General features: G+C 40.9%; 1 protein-coding gene across 1 annotated transcript in view; it reads right to left on the reverse strand.

Annotated features, from left to right (window-relative positions):
• The window catches only part of sema3aa (sema domain, immunoglobulin domain (Ig), short basic domain, secreted, (semaphorin) 3Aa), a 66,903-nt gene that overhangs the window by 16,296 nt on the left and 32,186 nt on the right, over positions 1-18,421 (reverse strand). Inside the window, exons 4-10 of the mRNA XM_066666986.1 lie at positions 8,259-8,378; positions 7,094-7,187; positions 6,875-6,994; positions 5,495-5,637; positions 4,002-4,116; positions 3,338-3,407; positions 805-949 (exon numbers count right to left, since the gene is read on the reverse strand). Of these exons, the coding sequence (XP_066523083.1) occupies positions 805-949; positions 3,338-3,407; positions 4,002-4,116; positions 5,495-5,637; positions 6,875-6,994; positions 7,094-7,187; positions 8,259-8,378 (807 nt within the window). The remainder of the gene's footprint in view (positions 1-804; positions 950-3,337; positions 3,408-4,001; positions 4,117-5,494; positions 5,638-6,874; positions 6,995-7,093; positions 7,188-8,258; positions 8,379-18,421) is intronic.

Here is an 18,421-nt window from a genome sequence, read left to right on the forward strand (position 1 = left end):
GGTGTGACAACCATAAACCTGTGTATTATATATATATTCATTGCCTATAACCGCTTTTCAAGTTCAGGGTCGTGGTGGGTCCAGAGCCAACCCGTAATCATTGGGTGCAAGGCAGGAACACACCCTGGAGGGGGCGCCAGTCCTTCACAGGGTGACACACACTCACTCCTATGGGCACATTTTGAGTCGCCAACCCACCTACCAACATGTGTTTTTCGACTGTGGGAGGAAACCGGAGCACCCGGAGGAAACCCACATGGACACGGGGAGAACACACCAAACTCCTCACAGACAGTCACACGGAGTGGGACTCGAACCCACAACCTCCAGGTCCCTGGAGCTGTGTGACTGCAACCCTACTGTGCCACTGTGCCACCCACCATTGACAACAAGTATTCAAAGCACTCAATAGTGCCCCTTGTGGAGCATATTGTTAAACATTAGTGAATGAGTTTACAAATGCAGTTCCATGAGGGGCTTCAAATATGAATGTTTAGTTTGACATTATTGCTGTCCAAAGGAAAATATGTATCTCCAAAATAGTAATTTTATATGAGAAGGCAAAAAATGTATACATTTCAAAGGAACACAGCGTAAAGAGATTTATTATTGTAGAGCATTTCTATTGATCCATTTCTCATGAACTTTTCACACAATGTGAAGGATACCTGCTGCTTCTATTACAAGTTGAGTATGTGTGTTTTTTCTCTATAAAGTTGCTATTTTGGAAATAAAAGCTTTTGACAGCTACAACATGCTCGCAAAAATTTGGAACCGTTTGTTAACAGTAGGTGTAGAACTCACTGTGCCAGGACGAGGGTAGGGTACTCTGCCTTGAAAAGGAACCCACTGATAGTTGGGCCCGTCTCTGTGGGCGTAGGGGCCCAGGAACACTCTCCTGATGTCGGCCATGCTGTACATGCAGATTGCTGATCCACGAAAAATGTTACTGTGTGGAAAAAGAGAAAAGGAAGAAAAACTCAAAATCTTGGAATGTGTGTGTGTGTGTGTGTGTGTGTGTGTGTGTGTGTGTGTGTGCAGTAGCTGGTGTGAGAATAATCAGTCCACGGAAGACGAATGGCGGAGCATTTGTAAATTGTTAATTAGCAAAAAAATTCAATTAACCGCTGAGCACATGAACACACTAATTCTCTTCCACTCAGTCACACACACTCACACATTCAGAGCCACACACCCATACCCACCCACACTCAGATAAAACATTGATCCAGTGCCGTAGCCTTCGAGGCTCATTAAGTGCTAATATTAAAAGCCAGTCCCCAGAATGCACTTCTATTCATCTCTGGAACGGAGCACTTAGAAAAGCAATTAAAGCAGTCTAATTCTTCAAAGCCGGTAATTGAATTTTCGAGGGGCCGTGTTCTCTGCATACATTAGCGACGCAGCCATGCAGGAATGCTGAACTGGCCGAGTGCTGTGAGCCATATTCTGCTTTTCCTTGCAGTTTGATGGTGATTAATCGTGATGTGTTTGTCCTCTTCCTCATCTCTCACTTACACACACGCACTGAGACAACGTGTGTGTAAAAGCGCTGCATGCTCATCCATCATCTTAAAAGACATCCCTCTTGCATGTAACTCGTTTGTCTGCTTTTGTTCCGCCCCACGCCTACGCCTGCCTGCTTCAGCCTGCTCGGCCCAGCGCAAAACCAGTCTGTCTGCACATGGGGGCTGCAATTCACTTCATCAACCTTTACAATATGTGGAGTTATGAGTGTACATTGTTATTCATATTATGTATGATACTGTGTAAATACACACACACTATTAAATATAATATCATTTTTAAAAATATTTTAACATCAATTCTTTGGCATTTTTACAAGTTCTATTCCCTTATTTGGGAGAAATCTGCAGATACATTTTGACGTTGATTTCAAGGTCTTACCAGTTTGCATTTTTAGATTTGATATTTAGATCCTGGGCTCCCCCAACAGTTGTAGAGTGAAATTCACTTTTACAGTACTCTCCTGAAATTAAGAGGGAGAGGGAAGAAACGGGACGGAAGGAAAAGGTGGTTTCTCAATCTACTCCAAGGGACATAGTGCAGATTCTGCGATACAGAGCCTAAAGTAGCAACAACAGAGGCCCTTTTCTCCCAATGCTTTTCCACAGCATGGGATCGGTTTGACTCTGCATGGCTAGGCTCTCTTTATCCGGTAGCTTCCCCCATGCAGAATGGAGCAGGTGACGTCTTAAAACCATGTCTATAATGAGAACTGCAGCAATGGTACCACAACAATGGTAGCAGTAAAGTTGGGTGCTGTGTATTTGTGTGTTGTTTTTGTTTCTTGGACTGAAAACAGCTCTGCACCACAGCTCTTACACATCAGTTTTCCCTGATGCACGTTTGACCTTCGCTGGAGATTTTCATCTGCCACTGACACAAGGAGCGTTTGAACCTCTTCAAAACACCATGGGGTAGTGTTACGAGCTGCCATTGTGAATCAAATAAAAGCAAAGGTGACTGCTGCTGTAACTTAAGAGATTTTACAAGCTGGAACTCTGCATTTCGTGGTGAAGTGCACTCTGCAAGGTTTACAAGTCATATTTAGTACCTGCTTGGCTCAAGTCATACCAGGAGCGAGCATGGACTAAAAGAAGGACCTGGTTCCAGGGACCAGGTGCCAGATTTGGCTAGTGGAAAAGCAAAAGAGCTGAGCGGAGCCGAGTCGTTTAGGTTACATGCAGTGGAAAAGGGAGTTTCAGGTTCAGTGGAGCATCACGATTATTTTGAACCTGTAATTTTTATGTTAAAAATACTATTTAACACATTCAGTGATGTTGAGGTTTGAGGTTTTTGGAGCACTTCATTCTTCCCAAAACACCAGCGGATTCTGTTTTACACATTATCCTCTTATTATGTCTATTTCCTTTACTCAATAGACACCTGCAGATTTTCTCAGACCTGAATTAAGAGTGGACATTTATTTGTCTCTTGTCTCTGGCATTTTCAGTGGTCTTCCATGTCTTTTACAACTGTTATACAAGTGGCAAATAATCAAACAAAAGCAAGAAGCCGCTTTTCAGAGAGTGTACGCTATGGAAGACCTTGGGGGGTTAATCTAATTTCCTCTAAGCCTGGCTGAGCCACTGCTGATGGAGCAGCAGGTAAGAGGGGAGTCTGAATGTGGGCTGGAGAGGAATTTCCCATTCAGAGTGCAGCGAGGTAAAGCGCTTGTCTAGGTCTAACTGGATTACAGCCGAGGGACGTGTCTGAGGAGATGAGCCTCCAAATCACATAGATGTTTTTTCACTGAAGGAGAGAAGGAAGGAGTGAAGGAGTACAGTGTATGTGTGTATGAACTGAGCATTACCTGGAGGTAGTGAATACAGCGTAGATCATTGGGTTCTTTGGGTCTTTGGCAGTCATTAAGAACACATCCTCTGCAAGGCCAGAACATTGCAAACTGATGCTTTTGATTTCTTTTGCACATATATGCACATATATAAAGCAATGGTTCCCTAACTTTGAACAGTACCAAATCTGACATTGAGCTTCCTGCTACATGCCCCTTCGGAACCCCATGCACATACAGCTATAATACACTTGGAAGCTATATAGCCTAAAAACCTCAGATCTACCTTAATACATCACAGGTCTGTAATGTACAGTGAGATTTACCTAAAAAGGACACATAGGGCCACTAATGCAAAGCATCTTTCTTATGGAGCACCAATAATTGGGAGAGTTTGATAGCAAGAGTGGTGTCTAATGTAGATCCAGCAAATGTCTTGCAGGTGGGCATTTAATTTACTGTCAAAGCTGAAGGGTGGGTAAGGTAAGTTTCTGATGTACAATATTGTGTAAATATTTTAGGCACCTGAGAAAACCTAAGATTTAAAAGCTATTTATCTGAACAGTAAGATAATATTCTTTCAAAAATAACAAGAAAAAAACAAATGACATTATTTCAGCTACATGTACCAATGTTAGTGTGTTTTGACAGCACTGAACGTGAAAATAAGACCTATACTTACGGAGCTCATCGAAATGCGTGTCTATGCCATTGAGCCCTGGCACTGAACAGGTCAGTTTAGCCTTTAGAAATGTTGTCCATTTATTCACCAGACTCCTGTGTCCTCCCTGGTCATTCTGGATAAATCACACATACACAGACATATGCATTTATAAATAAAAGAAGGACTGTTTTCTGTAGGAAAATGTGTCTATTTCTGCTAAAGTATGTCTGTGGGTAACATGACAATATGTTATAGTTATCGTAATAAGTTATATAATAATGTGAGTGTATTGCTACCGGAATGTACTAGAAAAAGAACAGTGTCTCGTAATTGTATTAACTTCATTACTGCATATTGCTGGCATAAAGCCAGTCCATTACTATTTTCTCCCTGTAGAATTTGTAAAGGAGCACTAGTTAAGGTTTGTGATTTTTGCTCCTGGGCTCCCCCGTGGTGTTGCAGTGTGTAGTTGTCACACCCTGTCACTGTCATGTGTCTGTTTTTCTCACCATGAGCTCTAGCACATGGCTCTGTTTGTTATTGTTCCTATCTCCTCCCTAGTCCCGCCTTAGCTCCACCCTCTTGTTGTGCCTCCTTTGTAGTCCTGCCCTCTCGTTATCTGTCCCATGTGTTCCTTGTCTGTGTTGTGTATTTAAGTTCCTTTGTGTGACTGCTTCTTTGTTGGACATTTCCTTCCTTGTGCTTTGTGTGCTCGTTTGGTTTGTCTGTTTGTTTCTCTACTCAGTCTGTCTGTATCTTTCTCTATTTTAGGTTTCTCTGTATCTGTCTCTAGTTTAGGTTTCTCTGTATCTGTCTCTCTAGTCTAGGTCTCTGTTTAGCTCTCCATGTCTAGGTCTCTGTTTAGCTCTCTATGTCTAGGTCTCTGTTTAGCTCTCCCTGTCTAGGTCTGTTTAGCTCGCTATCTGTCCAAGTCTCTCTGTCCAGGTCTTTTTGTTTAAATAAAGTTTGTGTTATTGCATTTGCGTTCGCCTGTCAGTCCGCCTGGTCGTGACTGTAGTTCATGTTTACATCACTGTTCTGAAATCAAAGGGGAGGAGGGAGAGAAGGGCTGGTTTTCCTACTCTCATCCTCAAGTGTATCAGGTCTGCAGATGTCCCAGTGTGATCCTTTCAAACATAAAGTGCACAGCGGGAGATTTTCTGTGTCAGACGTGGGGCAGAGCCTGTGTAGCTCGTACAGGAGAAGCTCCGGGACATTAGTGCCTCCTTTCTCACATTCTTTGACTCTGAATTTACCTATCTTCTAGAAAGCTAGCGGGATGATATCTGCATAAATCCAGGACGAATGTGGCATCATAATGATTTTGAAGGAGTCTTGCTTTTAAAATGTAGTCTTGCTTTGAAAATGTGTCCACTTTGCAAATGCATCTTTTCTGATTTAAAACTCCACAAAATATGTATTGTGATCGTGTTTCATCATACGACCCTTATGTACATGTATATAATTGTACGTTTGAAGGTGTGAAGGTGTGGAGGTGTCTGTATTGTTACCTTACACAGTTGTGCTATTCTAGAGATGGTGGCTTTGCCCGTGTGTTCTCCATCCATGGCGTTCTCTTTGAAGAACAGGAAGATCTTGTCATCTTCTGGGTTATCACTTTCTGGGATGAGGTGAATGCCAACAAACCTGGGATCTGGCACATGAAGACAGATCAACATAAGGAACAGTTTAGCAACAATCACTATAAAATGCCACATTGAATACACCACCCAAAGCCCTACACAAATCCGGGCCTAAGCTACTTTGACAGTTAAACCATGTGGGAGCTATTGAACGCTTCAATAACTCCATATCAACTTTGACTAAACAGGCCAAAATCCCGCTGCCTGCTGGAATATCAGCAGATACAGGGGTAGCTCTCACTCAAGCATGACCACACGTCTTAACAGAAGCGTAACATGACCCTTCTCCCACGCTGGCAACACACATACGTACCCACACCGCTACATGCAGGACTGTGTTACACCACACCAGCAGGAAGTGGAGTTTAAAGAGCGGAATGGACAGCCCAGGCCCCCACTTACCACTGGATTAGGGTGTGTATGTTTTTGAAACCGACTGTGAAAGTGGAGGGAATCCCTGGGTGTAGACCCACCCACGCCCTCCAGTCTCGGCCTCGAACATTCAATACGTTTAATGTCATTTAAAGACATCTTCATTTAGGGAGGCTTAACCCGCCCCAAATTTCACCTAAGCAAGTTTCCCATATATATTTAATGTGTTTCAAGGAGCAGTGAATGACCTGAATAGTTGCTTGAGTGTTTTGCTTTAAAGCCTCTTTGACAAAAAAGGAATAGCCATTATTCAGTAGCTCCTGAATGCACCGTGTGAAGTTCTGAAGGCACTGTGTCCCTATTGATAAGGGCTTGATAGAATGGCCATGCAGCTAATCCTACAAACAACACTGACTCTTTTGTTAAAGGACAGACGGCATTCAGAGAGTTACAATGAAGGTGAGATCTGATGTATCCGTGGCAACAGACAGTGGGGATTAAGGTGTGAAGGAACCTTCATAAAAGCATCTATTCTCGTGACTATTTGGCAGTATTTACATGCGACCAAAGGCCCGGACTTCCGAGGAGTGAAACAGGACCTGATCACAGAACCAGATCAGTTGGAGGATTAGCTTCATGGGAAAGAACCAAGCCAGGCCTTAAAGCAGAAATTGACCTTTTTGTATCTCCTAAGTCCCTGGTAATGCAGACAATCAGTCAGAGGAAACACTCAACAAACCCTGCCCTGTTAATCTCTGCTGCAGACACTCCAAGACCCACACGTTCAGACACTCTCACACTCTCAGCTACCTGCATGTCTCGTCTCAATCGTCAGCACCCTTATAAACAGTTTACTCCAAGAGAGAGAATGCCTACCATTCAGCCATCTGGAATCATGCTGCTCTGTCCTGATTGGATGTTGAGCTCCTAGAGTTCGGAAAATAGCAAAGTCTCGGCCCATGAAGTCTGCTGACGTTCCAGAATACAGTTCCCCATCTACAAGTCAGAGCAGATAAATTAGTTGACAGAGCAAAATACAAACACAAATTTGCCTAGCAAAAGAAAAAAAAAAAAAAAAAGATTTGAGTGACTCACCAATCAGCAGAGAGGATGACAGCATCTTTGGGTCGTAGGGGCTTTTACCACGACCGTTCTCAAGGTGGGTGAGATCTAGCCTGAAGATGTTGTCCTGTGGGAGAGGGTAACAGCAGTCAGAAAAGGTTTAAATCGACCCTGTATTAGGTGTACAAATAAGTTTCTAAGTATTTATGTGTAACATATCAGTATCATTTATAATTCAAACATTCTCCAATTGTCATTGGCACTTTTTGTTGATTTTATATATATATATATATATTGAAATCACCATCTCACCTACACTCACGTGTACTTGTGGATGCAATATTATCTCCAAGAACAGAACAATTTTCATGCACATGCAACACTTTTTCCTTGATGTAAATTTAAATGTAAGCAGTAATGAATATATTCTTCTCGTATGCCATTTTTAAACTACTATTTTATTTTTATTTTATTTATTATTATTTAATTATCTTTTTTTTTTTTTTTACTAAAATCACAATTGTCATATATATTACTACACTATGGTTACTGGAAAATGACAAAACGGTGGGAAAATTTTGAATATTGGTATTGTAATTACACACAAACGCAAAAAAATGTTTTAAACCTTCCATCAAACAGTACACCAAAAAGGCTAATGGCTTCAGGTAATTTTGCACCTTTATAAGCTAACATGGTTCCCTAAGATTACTATTAAATAAATCAAATTATGTCTAGAATAGACATAAAAGACATTTTTATTACGTAAAATACTTTGGAAATGAAGAGTATTTCTTCTTTCAGAAACCTGACAGTTTATTCTGACTCAAGTCTTGAACCACATCCCCCAAAACCACCTCCAGAAATCATTTGCAGAACTACACTGGAAAAAGTGCACTGACGTTTCTAACTATACAAAGGTCGGCTCATTCTTCACAGATGAAGGACCCCTTCATGTCCAGTGTAGTTCATTTTTTCTCCCTCTCTCATTTTGCACTTGGTTGGTTGGAAATCATTTACACTGTATAAGTAGGAAGCGTTAGTGTGAGATAATGGCCTTTGCCTAATTAATCTCCCTTCCTTACTGCATCATTGTGAATCGGTCCAGAAGGTGTTTTATCGGAGTGTGGTTGCATTCATAAAGAGATGGATATAAAGTATCATATTTGAGTTGTAATTTTAGTGTGTGTGTGTGTACCTCTGCTCTTTTGCCAATCTCCAGGTAGGCACAGATGGGGTGGAAGGCTCCAGTGCCGCATATGTAGAGGTGTGTCTGATTGTACGGCTGCAACACTCGCACAAAGTTGGAACATTCTTTCTGAAAATGACACACACAAAAATGATCATAAATCTAATATCTGTTTCTGAATATGACCTTGTAGTTGACCTTTTGTTTTGTGTTTTACCCTGCCTTATTCTCCCTGTAATGTTTTTTTGTTTGTTTGTTTTTTTGTTTTTGTTTTTTACTTTTGGTATCACTTTAAAATAAGACTACACTTATAAAGGTTCATAAATGGTTTAAAAGCTTGTTTATTACACAGTTATTAATTAGGCTGTAAACACTTTAAATGTCATTAATAATCATTTGTAACACAGAGATAGGAAGTTCCACAGTGACCTCTTTTTTGTTGAATACTAAAAGTGTAAGAGAACTTAAAATATCACGAATATGCCAGGACCTGAGAATGTGAGTTTAGGCATTGCACATGTTAATGTTCACACCATATTGTCATTGGTGGTTAATTCATTAAATGGATAAACGTAATAACAAATATGTGATGAAGCCAACAGGCATTATGCAGACTGATGGAGAAGACAAATCAAGATCAGTCTGAGGTTTAACAGTGTAGATGGATATGAGTTCAGTATCTGGCAAAAGACAGGTCACTGTGGCCCTTTCTATGGTATAACTGATTACTAATGAGTATTAATATATTAACAGATTAATAACTATAAATAAACAGATTTTAAACTATTCATAAGTGTAGTCTAATTCTAAAGTTGTACTTTATTGTTACCTTAAAATGACAGCTTTAAAATCATTGTGGTGTTTCGCTGACAAGTAATAGAGCCTCTGTCATTACTACTCCAGGTTCAGCACTGCAGACACTGCACTATGTAACTATTGATGAAGGGTAGAAAGCAACCTCCTTGCTCCCACCTCTCCCATGATTTCAGGAAAGTGCTGTAAATGTGAATTACACTCTGAAACTGTAGGTGCAACACAGGGGCAAAAATATCAAATCTTACCTAGTGTTGCTTTATTTGTTATTATTATGATTATTATTATAATTTTAATTACAAACACGTTGAATCCACTCACACTAGAACCCAGATTCACAACTCTCAGTCAGCAGCATTTAATGAAATGTGGATGGTGCTAGAGCTTTCAGCTGGGTTTCAATAGCTGAATAGCTCAGTATGTTTAAGAAATAATATCAGATTACACAGTGATTTTGTTAGCTCGGGGTTAGCTAATAAACACCTACGCCTGGCTGAATCAAAAATGGTAGTCAAAATACTGACAGACATTGTGGTGGTCTGTTTACACTTCATTTAAAGTCTGGTAATGCGTTGGTCAGCTGTGATATGCATTATTATTCATCCTTATTGAGTGACTGCTTTAAGTGTGCGTTATGAGAGCACTTACACGTTGGCGCACAATACAAAGTGCAGGCTTCAAAATGTTTCCTAACCCCACAATTTAAGAGTGAAGTGCCATTAAAATGCCTTGTGAGTTCCCACAGAAGAACTGATTACAATTCCACCTGTTGAATCCATCTTAGTCTCTCAGCTCATTCTCATTAGCACTGTGTGTGTGTGTCTGGTTCTGAGGAGAGCTAAATCTGTAACACATGTGGATAGTCCCAGTGCGGTACATATAAGTAGGAGAGGGAAATGCTGGTGCGTGTGATTGTTTAGGCCATGGATGGCCTCCAGGTTCATTTCATTAGCAGATATATGGAGGACAGATTCAACAATAATAAACATGAATTACACATTACAAACATCCATTTAGCACAGAATGCACACCCTTGTACTTTTACAGAATTGTGCTCCATACACACATCTTTACACACAAAAACAGAAAAGTGCATACACACACTGACATACTCCCACACACACCTTTCCGTAGTCCATAAGAAAACAAGCCTAGCCCATCTGTATAAACAGTGATGGCTCAGTTTGATGTGTGCAGTGTTGAAAGAAGGGACAGAGACATCACTTAAAAATATGATGTAAAGTTGATGCGACACTCTCTCTCTCTCTCTCTCTCTCTCTCTCTCTCTCTCTCTCTCTTTCTCTCTCTCTCTCTCTCTTTCTCTCTCTGTTACTCCCTCTTTCAGAGTGCCCCAGGTTGTATAAAGGGGCCTGTTTTAGGGATTTAAATGGTGCCGCCTTAAACTCTATCTTCTCTATCGATCCAGCTTTCCAAAGTTGCTTGTTAATCCTGGACAAGGATTAAAACTAATCTTGGGGTAAATTTTAGCATCAACGGAGAATTAGCATTAGACATTCTATTTAGAAATTCTTCATAGGCTTAGGCCTAATAGGGCAGTGGGCAGCCTTGAAGGCATATAAGCCCTTCAGAGAATCCATTTTTATGACTATGATCCAATAAATAAATAAATAAATAAATAAATAAATAAATAAATAAATAATATTAATACATTTTTTATTTATTTAAATAAACCTGTCATTTACTGTATTTGAACTTTACAAGTATTTTAGCTACATGCAAATTTCATTGTTTCCTTTTTTTAAACAAGTGATACAATTTTAAAAACATGATACAAATTTCCTGCCTCTGTATTTTCATCTACATTAATATTTTTGTTAATTTGCATATTTTGTCATTAATTAAAAAAAGTTTGGTGGGTTTGAACCAGAGAACATAGATCACTACACAGAGGTGTAGTCCAGTTGACCATGCAATACATTTCAAGGCCAGAAGTTTCTGAACAACGACATTCATTAATTTATTCATTCATTCATTGTCTGTAACCGCTTCCCAATTTAGGGTCCCAGTGGGTCCGGAGCCTACCCAGAATCACTGGGCGCAACGTGGAAAATCACCCTGGAGAAGTTTAGGGTTAGGGTTAGGGTTGCCAGTGCATTGCAGGGTGACACACACTCACACATTCCCTCACAAACTCACACCTATGGACATTGTTTAATAGCCAATCCGCCAACATTCCTTCTGAAATAACAGTTGTTAATAGTTAATAGTTTGTCCTCCATTGCTGCTATGAGGAAGCTCTAGAAGAAAGCTTTAGACCCTTCATTTTCAACAACAGTTCTCTCCATATTAACAATGTAATAAAACTTGGCCACACTAGGACCTGGGGGGAGCTGCTGCTGTTATTGCATGCCTTTTTGAGTCCATCAGTCTGTATTGCTCTCCGGACAGAATATGCACAGTGTATGACAGTGAGTGTTATTTCAAGACGTATTTGATTGCCCGATACAATCTTTAATTTATCACATTGAAAAGCCACTGATGCACAAGTTGAAATACAAACCGGATTCCAAAAAAGTTGGGACACTAAACAAATTGTGAATAAAAACTGAATGCAATGATGAGGAGGAGCCAACATCTAATATTTTATTCAGAATAGAACACAAATCACAGATCAAAAGTTTAAACTGAGAGAATGTATCATTTTAAGGGAAAAATATGTTGTTTCAAAATTTCATGGCGTCAACAAATCCCAAAAAAGTTGGGACAAGGCCATTTTTTACCACTGTGTGGCATCCCCCCTTCTTCTTACAACACTCAACAGACGTCTGGGGACAGAGGAGACCAGTTTCTCAAGTTTAGAAATAGGAATGCTCTCCCATTCATGTCTAATACAGGCCTCTAACTGTTCAATCGTCTTGGGCCTTCTTTGTCGCACCTTCCTCTTTATGATATGCCAAATGTTCTCTATAGGTGAAAGATCTGGACTGCAGGCTGCCATTTCAGTCCCTGGATCCTTCTCCTACGTAGCCATGATGTTGTGATTGCTGCAGAATGTGGTCTGGCATTATCTTGTTGAAAAATGCAGAGTCTTCCCTGAAAGAGATGATGTCTAGGTGGGAGCATATGTTGTTCTAGAACCTGAACATAGTTCTCTGCATTAATGGTGCCTCTCCAGACATGCAAGCTGCCCATGCCACAAGCACTCATGCAACCCCATACCATCAGTGATGCAGGCTTCTGAACGGAGCGTTGATAACAACTTGGGTTATCCTTGTCCTCTCTGGTCCGGATGACATGGCGTCCCAGTGTTCCATAAAGAACTTCAAATCGTGACTCATCTGACCACAGAACAGTCTTCCATTTTGCCACACTCCATTTTAAAAGACCCCTGGCCCAGTGCAAATGTCTGAGCTTGTGGAGCTTGCTTAGAAATGGCTTCCTCTTTGCACTGTAGAGTTTCAGCTGGCGACGGCGGATGGCACGGTGGATTGTGTTCACTGACAATGCTTTCTGGAAGGATTCCTGAGCCCATTCTGTTATTTCCTTGACAGTGGCGTTTCTGTTTGAGGTGCAGTGACGTTTAAGGGCCCGGAGATCACGAGCATCCAGTAGAGTTTTACGGACTTGACCCTTACACACAGCAACTGTTCCAGATTCTCTGAATCTTTTGATGATGTTATGCACGGTTGATGATGATAACTTAAAAGTCTTTGCTATTTTATGCTGGGTAACACCATTCTGGTTTCGCTGCACTATCTTTCTGCGCAACAATGGTGGAATTATTGCTACTTGTCCCAACTTTTTGGGATTTGTTGACACTGTGAAATTTTGAATCAACATATTTTTCCTTTAAAATGTTACATTTACTCAGATTAAACTTTTGATCTGTCGTCTATGTTCTATTCCGAATAAAATATTGACATTTGCCATCTCCACATCATTGCATTCAGTTTTTATTCACAATTTGTTTAGTGTCCCAACTTTTTTGGAATCCGGTTTGTAGCATTGTGCCGCAGAGGAACCCTGATTATTGATGAATGTAAAGTACCCTGCTGAAAAAGCCAGTTAAACTGTTCATGCATTAAACCTTGCAATATTTAGGGCAGACTGAAGTAATGCTTTTGTTCTTTCCTGATGTTATGACTGTATATTTTACAGATAATGGTATTTAATGAGTTTACAACTAACTTTTGTTTTCCTACTTGTAGATGGATATTCAAAAATAAATTTTGTAACGGCAGAAGCTCCTTCAAAACCCTGACGGGTTGGAGAGGATTTTTTTACAGTTTAAAGAAAACTAATAATTAGTCTAATTAGTTATTATTATTATTTTTTTAATATTTGGAATGTAATGGAATTTGATTTGTAATATATCCTTATGTGAAAATGAACAGAAATTTCTGACACCCAGGTTATTAAACAGAACTACAACTATAGAACAAATGCCCTTTGATTGTACTGGTCTATATTCTCTGCATTTGAGTGTATTTGGGACCTGCTACTGTAAGTAACATTGTGGCCTTGCTTTATCTGTACCTCGTCAAAGAAATTTGCTGCTATGAGGCAATTAAGCCTAGACCGCCGTGGTTAAAGCTTAGCCCCCCTAGTCAATAATCTCTGATGGCTCTGGTTCACTGCACGTCAGGCTTCACCTTAAAGCTTCAGAATTTACCCATTAGAAGTAGTGTCAAAACCTTTATTTATATTCATTCATTCATTGTCTGAAACAGCTTATTCAATTCGGGGTCGCGGTGGGTCCCTGGAGAGGCTGCCAGTCCTTCACAGGGCGACACACACACTCACACCTATGGACACTTCTGAGTCGCCAATCCACCTAACAACATGTGTTTTTGGACTGTGGGAGGAAACCGGAGCGCACAGAGGAAACCCACGCGGACACAGGGAGAACACACCAACTCCTCACAGACAGTCACCCAGAGTGGGACTTGAACCCACAACTTCCAGGTCCCTGGAGATGTGTGACTACGACACTACCTGCTGCACCACCTTTATATATATATAGGTTACAGTCAATATATGCAGACACACTACTGTGCAGAAGTCTTAGGCACCTAAGATAATTATATATATATAAACTAATGTCTTCTTAGTAATTGTTGTGCTTGTATAAAGTCATATATAATCACAGTAAATACAAATAAATAATAATTTTAGAATATAAGACAATTTAGAAATATAAGATTTTTTTTCTATAAAGTAGTAGGTGTGAGTGAAATTGAAGAGCAATGTTTTGTTCAGATTCTCCTTGATTGCATGAATTTGTTAAATCAAGAGCACGCATTATTTAAAATCATTATTAACCAGTAAAACTAGGTATTGGATGATAACCTCAAAGAACAAAGACCAATACATTCACACACAGAATATCATACTTATTGGAATAATGTTATCTGGTTTTATTCTAATGTTGGGTGTTAATTGTTGTTTTCTTGTTTGTTTTTAGCAAATAAACACTTACTGCTGAGAAAAATAGCTTTTTAAATCTCTGGTGCCCAAAACTTTTGCACAATACTGTACATGGAAGGCCACTTTTACTTCTTCAGCTGCAGTATACAGTACACCTTGAACATATACATCTCTATTTTACTTTATTTAATTATACTTGTTAAAATTTTTATTGTGTCTTTTTTCATCATATTGTTCGTGTATAATGTAATAAAAATTCTAAAAGAATTGCAAACTTCATATGGGCTGTTTATAATTGAACTCTCTCTCTCTTCTCTCTCTATCTCTCCCTCTCTCTCTCTCTCTGTCCCTCTCTCTCTCTGTCCCCCCCCCCTCTCTCTCCCCCCCCCTCTCTCTCTCTCTCTCTTTCTCTCTCTTTCTGTCCCCCCCTCTCTCCCCCCTCTCTCTCTCTCTCTCTCTCTCTCTCTCTCTCTTTCTCTCTCTTCTCTCTCTGCCCCCCCCTCTCTCTCCCTCTCTCTCTCTCTCTCTCTCTCTCTCTCTCTCTTCTCTCTCTGTCCCCCCCCTCTCTCTCTCTCTGTCCTTCTCTCTCTCTCTCTCTCTTCTCTCTTTGTCCCCCCCTCTCTCTCTCTGTCCTTCTCTCTCTCTCTCTCTCTCTCTCTCTCTCCCTCTCTCTCTCTGTCCTTCTCTCTCTGTCCTCTCTCTCTCTCTCTCTCTCTCTATCTATGTACATGACAAATTAGTTACATTTGTATTGTCAAAGCCTGGGTTACAATTTAAAATTTAAGAAGAACATAAACATTGAATTAAACAATAAAATATTGAATTAAATAAATACAGGGGTTAACTTTTTAGAACTTGGAAACACCCGGCAACATTCACCACAGCGACCGGAACTGGGGGAAAAGGTTATATATGGTGTATGTGTGTGTGTGTGTGTGTGTGTGTGTGTGTGTGTGTGTTTGGGTGTTTGACAGGGTCACTCACTGTCCCTTTTGCGATGGCAGGCGAGGACATATCGAGCTGCGAGAGTGCAGCTCTCTCTCTGTTCTCCCAGCAGATACGGGAGTCTGTCTGTGGGGGTCAGGGCTGTGAAGGACGGGTGTATTTCGCTAAATTTAATGTAGAACTCTTTGCGGATCTCAGTGTACTTTGGGCATTCTGTGAGGAAGTGCAGCTCTGTCTCGGGTCGACTGAAGCCGCACTGCTGGCAGAGTCTCTGCTCCTGAGGCAGCCAGGTCTGTCTGTGTCTGCCCGTCTCTATGGCCAGACCGTGCTGACTGAGTCTGTACCTGGTCAGGGTGGTTCTCAGGTCTCGGTCAGTTACTGTGCTGAGGTACTGTGCCACAGTGTACTGCCGCTTTAGGGCCAGATAACATTGCATTTTACTCTGTGATTTAGTTTGAGTTTCCCAATAGTGTCTGTACTGTTCTTTTATTCGTGCAGTAATTTGGTCGGGTCTGATCGGATCTGCTGAGTTCTGGTCCTGAGCTGATTGAGGGTTAGTGTGTGTCAGTGGGGGTGTGTTAGTGTGTGTCAGTGGGGGTGTGTTAGTGTGTGTCAGTGGGGGTGTGTTAGTGTGTGTTAGTGGGGGTGTGTTAGTGTGTGGTAGGGAGGGTGGTGAACTGTAGCTCAGGACCAGCTGAGAGAGGGGACTGTGTTCTTTGCTCAACTCTTGGTGCTGCAGGGCTTTGTAACGGTACGAGTGGGGGTCGCTGTGTTTAAGGTGTGTCCAGAATTTGATCGCCCTTGTTTGTATCTTTATAATTAATGGATATTGGCCTAATTCTGCCCTGCATGCGTTGTTGGTGGTGCTCCTGTGCACCTTTAGAATACTTTTACAGAACTCTGCATGCAGGGTCTCAATCGGATGTTTGTCCCATTTGCTGAAGTCTTGGTTTATGAGCGGACCCCACACTTCACTGCCATAAAGAGCGATGGGTTCAATTACAGATTCAAACAGCTTTAGCCAGATTCTGATTGGGATTTCTGCAGGAATGTGTTGTTTTATGGCGTAGAAAGCCCTGCGTGCTTTTCCTCTCAGTTCATTCACTGCTTGATGGAAGTTCCCTGAGGAACTAATGTTGAGGCCTAAATAATTGTAGTTTGAGCAGTGACTAATTTGGTTTGTACCTAATAGAAATGTGTGTGTTGCTCCCTGAGATCTGGATCTCTTCTGAAATATCATTGTGTTTGTCTTTTTCAGGTTGACTGTCAGGGCCCAGTTCTGACAGTACTGCTCCAGCAGGTCCAGGTTCTGCTGTAGACCCTGCTCTGTGGGGGACAGCAGAACCAGGTCGTCTGCGTAGAGCAGGAGTTTAATCTCTGAGTCGTGCAGAGGGAGACTGGGTGCTGCAGAACGCTCCAGAATCGTGGCCAATTCGTTTATATAAATGTTAAATAGTGTTGGGCTTAAGCAGCAGCCCTGTCTCACTCCGCGCTCCTGAGAGAAGGAGTTTGTTTGTTTGTGGCCAATTTTTATACCGCATTTGTTTGATGTGTACATTGATTTAATCAGATCATAGGCTTTACCCCCTACACCACTTTGTAAAAGTTTATAAAATAATCCTTGGTGCCAAATGGAATCAAATGCCTTTTTAAAGTCAATAAAACATGCGAATATTTTGGATTTATTTTGGACAATAAATTTATCAATCAGGGCGTGTAGGGTGTAAATGTGATCAGACGTGCGGTGATTTGGTATGAATCCAATCTGACTCTTACTCAGGACACTGTGCTTCATAAGGAAGTGTAATAATCTGGAGTTTAAAACACTACACAGTAACTTCCCCAGGTTACTGTTCACACAGATGCCTCTGTAGTTATTGGGGTCGAATTTATCTCCAGATTTAAAGATGGGTGTTATCAGTCCACGGTTCCAGATCTCAGGGAAGTGACCTACACTCAGAACCAGGTTAAACAGCTTTAAAGTGGCCTCTATCTCTCTCTCTCTCTCCTCTCTCTGTCCCCTCTCTCTCTCTCTCTCTCTTTCTCTCTCCCCCTCTCTCTCTCTCTATCTCTCTCTCTCTCCTCTCTCTGTCCTCTCTCTCTCTCTCTCTCTCTCTCTCTCTTTCTCTCTCCCCTCTCTCTCTCTCTCTCTCTCTCCTCTCTCTGTCCTTCTCTCTCTCTCTCTCTCTCTCTCTCTCTCTCTCTCTCCCCTCTCTCTCTCTCTCTCTCTCTCTTTCTCTCTCCCTCTCTCTCTCTCCCCCTTTTTTTTCTCTTTCACACACATATGTATATATCTCACCATAAATTTCTATGTGTTTTGGAGCATTTTACTAAAATTTCCATTCTCAGAGTTCCACCTGTGTTTGGCCATTTCATAAAGACTTGTACGTTGTGCCAATAATAACAAACCATGACCAATTTATCTCAGTAACACCAACAAATGTACACACCTAACCAAATCATTCTGCACGAATTATAAAACTTTATGTCTGGCAGTTGCCGATGGACGTGTTTGAACGTTCCCAGCGCTGTTATTGTTTAAAAGGCTCTGGCCTCACAGTGCATGCCAGACAGAGTTTTGAGCTGGGAGCGGCTGCTGTGAGGGTTCTTTTAGAGCTCCACGGCTGATCAGTAACCACACACACACCAAAACAAAACTACAGCCTGCAAATACTCTTTAATTACTATGTAATTAGAAGTGTATAACAAGTCTGCCTTTTCGGTGATACAGCAATTATTTATTAGCACTGATCACATTTATGATTACATTTATTTAATTTAAAGTTAAAGCTTTACAACTGTACACTGCTGCAACTGGATGTGACAGAACAATTGTTTTAAAATAAACGTTTTCAAACCCGACAGATGATTATCTTTTATGTTAATACACGAAGAATGTCCTCTTGTTGCATTGTGCACACTTTTTTTTTCAGAAAAACTGTTTAAATTAAAAATGTTATAATCTTATGAATCCAGATATTTTATATGAACAGTTTGAAAGTAGAGCACATGTATATTGTTATGAA

The sequence above is a fragment of the Hoplias malabaricus genome, chromosome 4 (genome assembly GCF_029633855.1).
Source record: "Hoplias malabaricus isolate fHopMal1 chromosome 4, fHopMal1.hap1, whole genome shotgun sequence".
In the NCBI taxonomy this organism is placed as follows: Eukaryota; Metazoa; Chordata; class Actinopteri; order Characiformes; family Erythrinidae; genus Hoplias; species Hoplias malabaricus.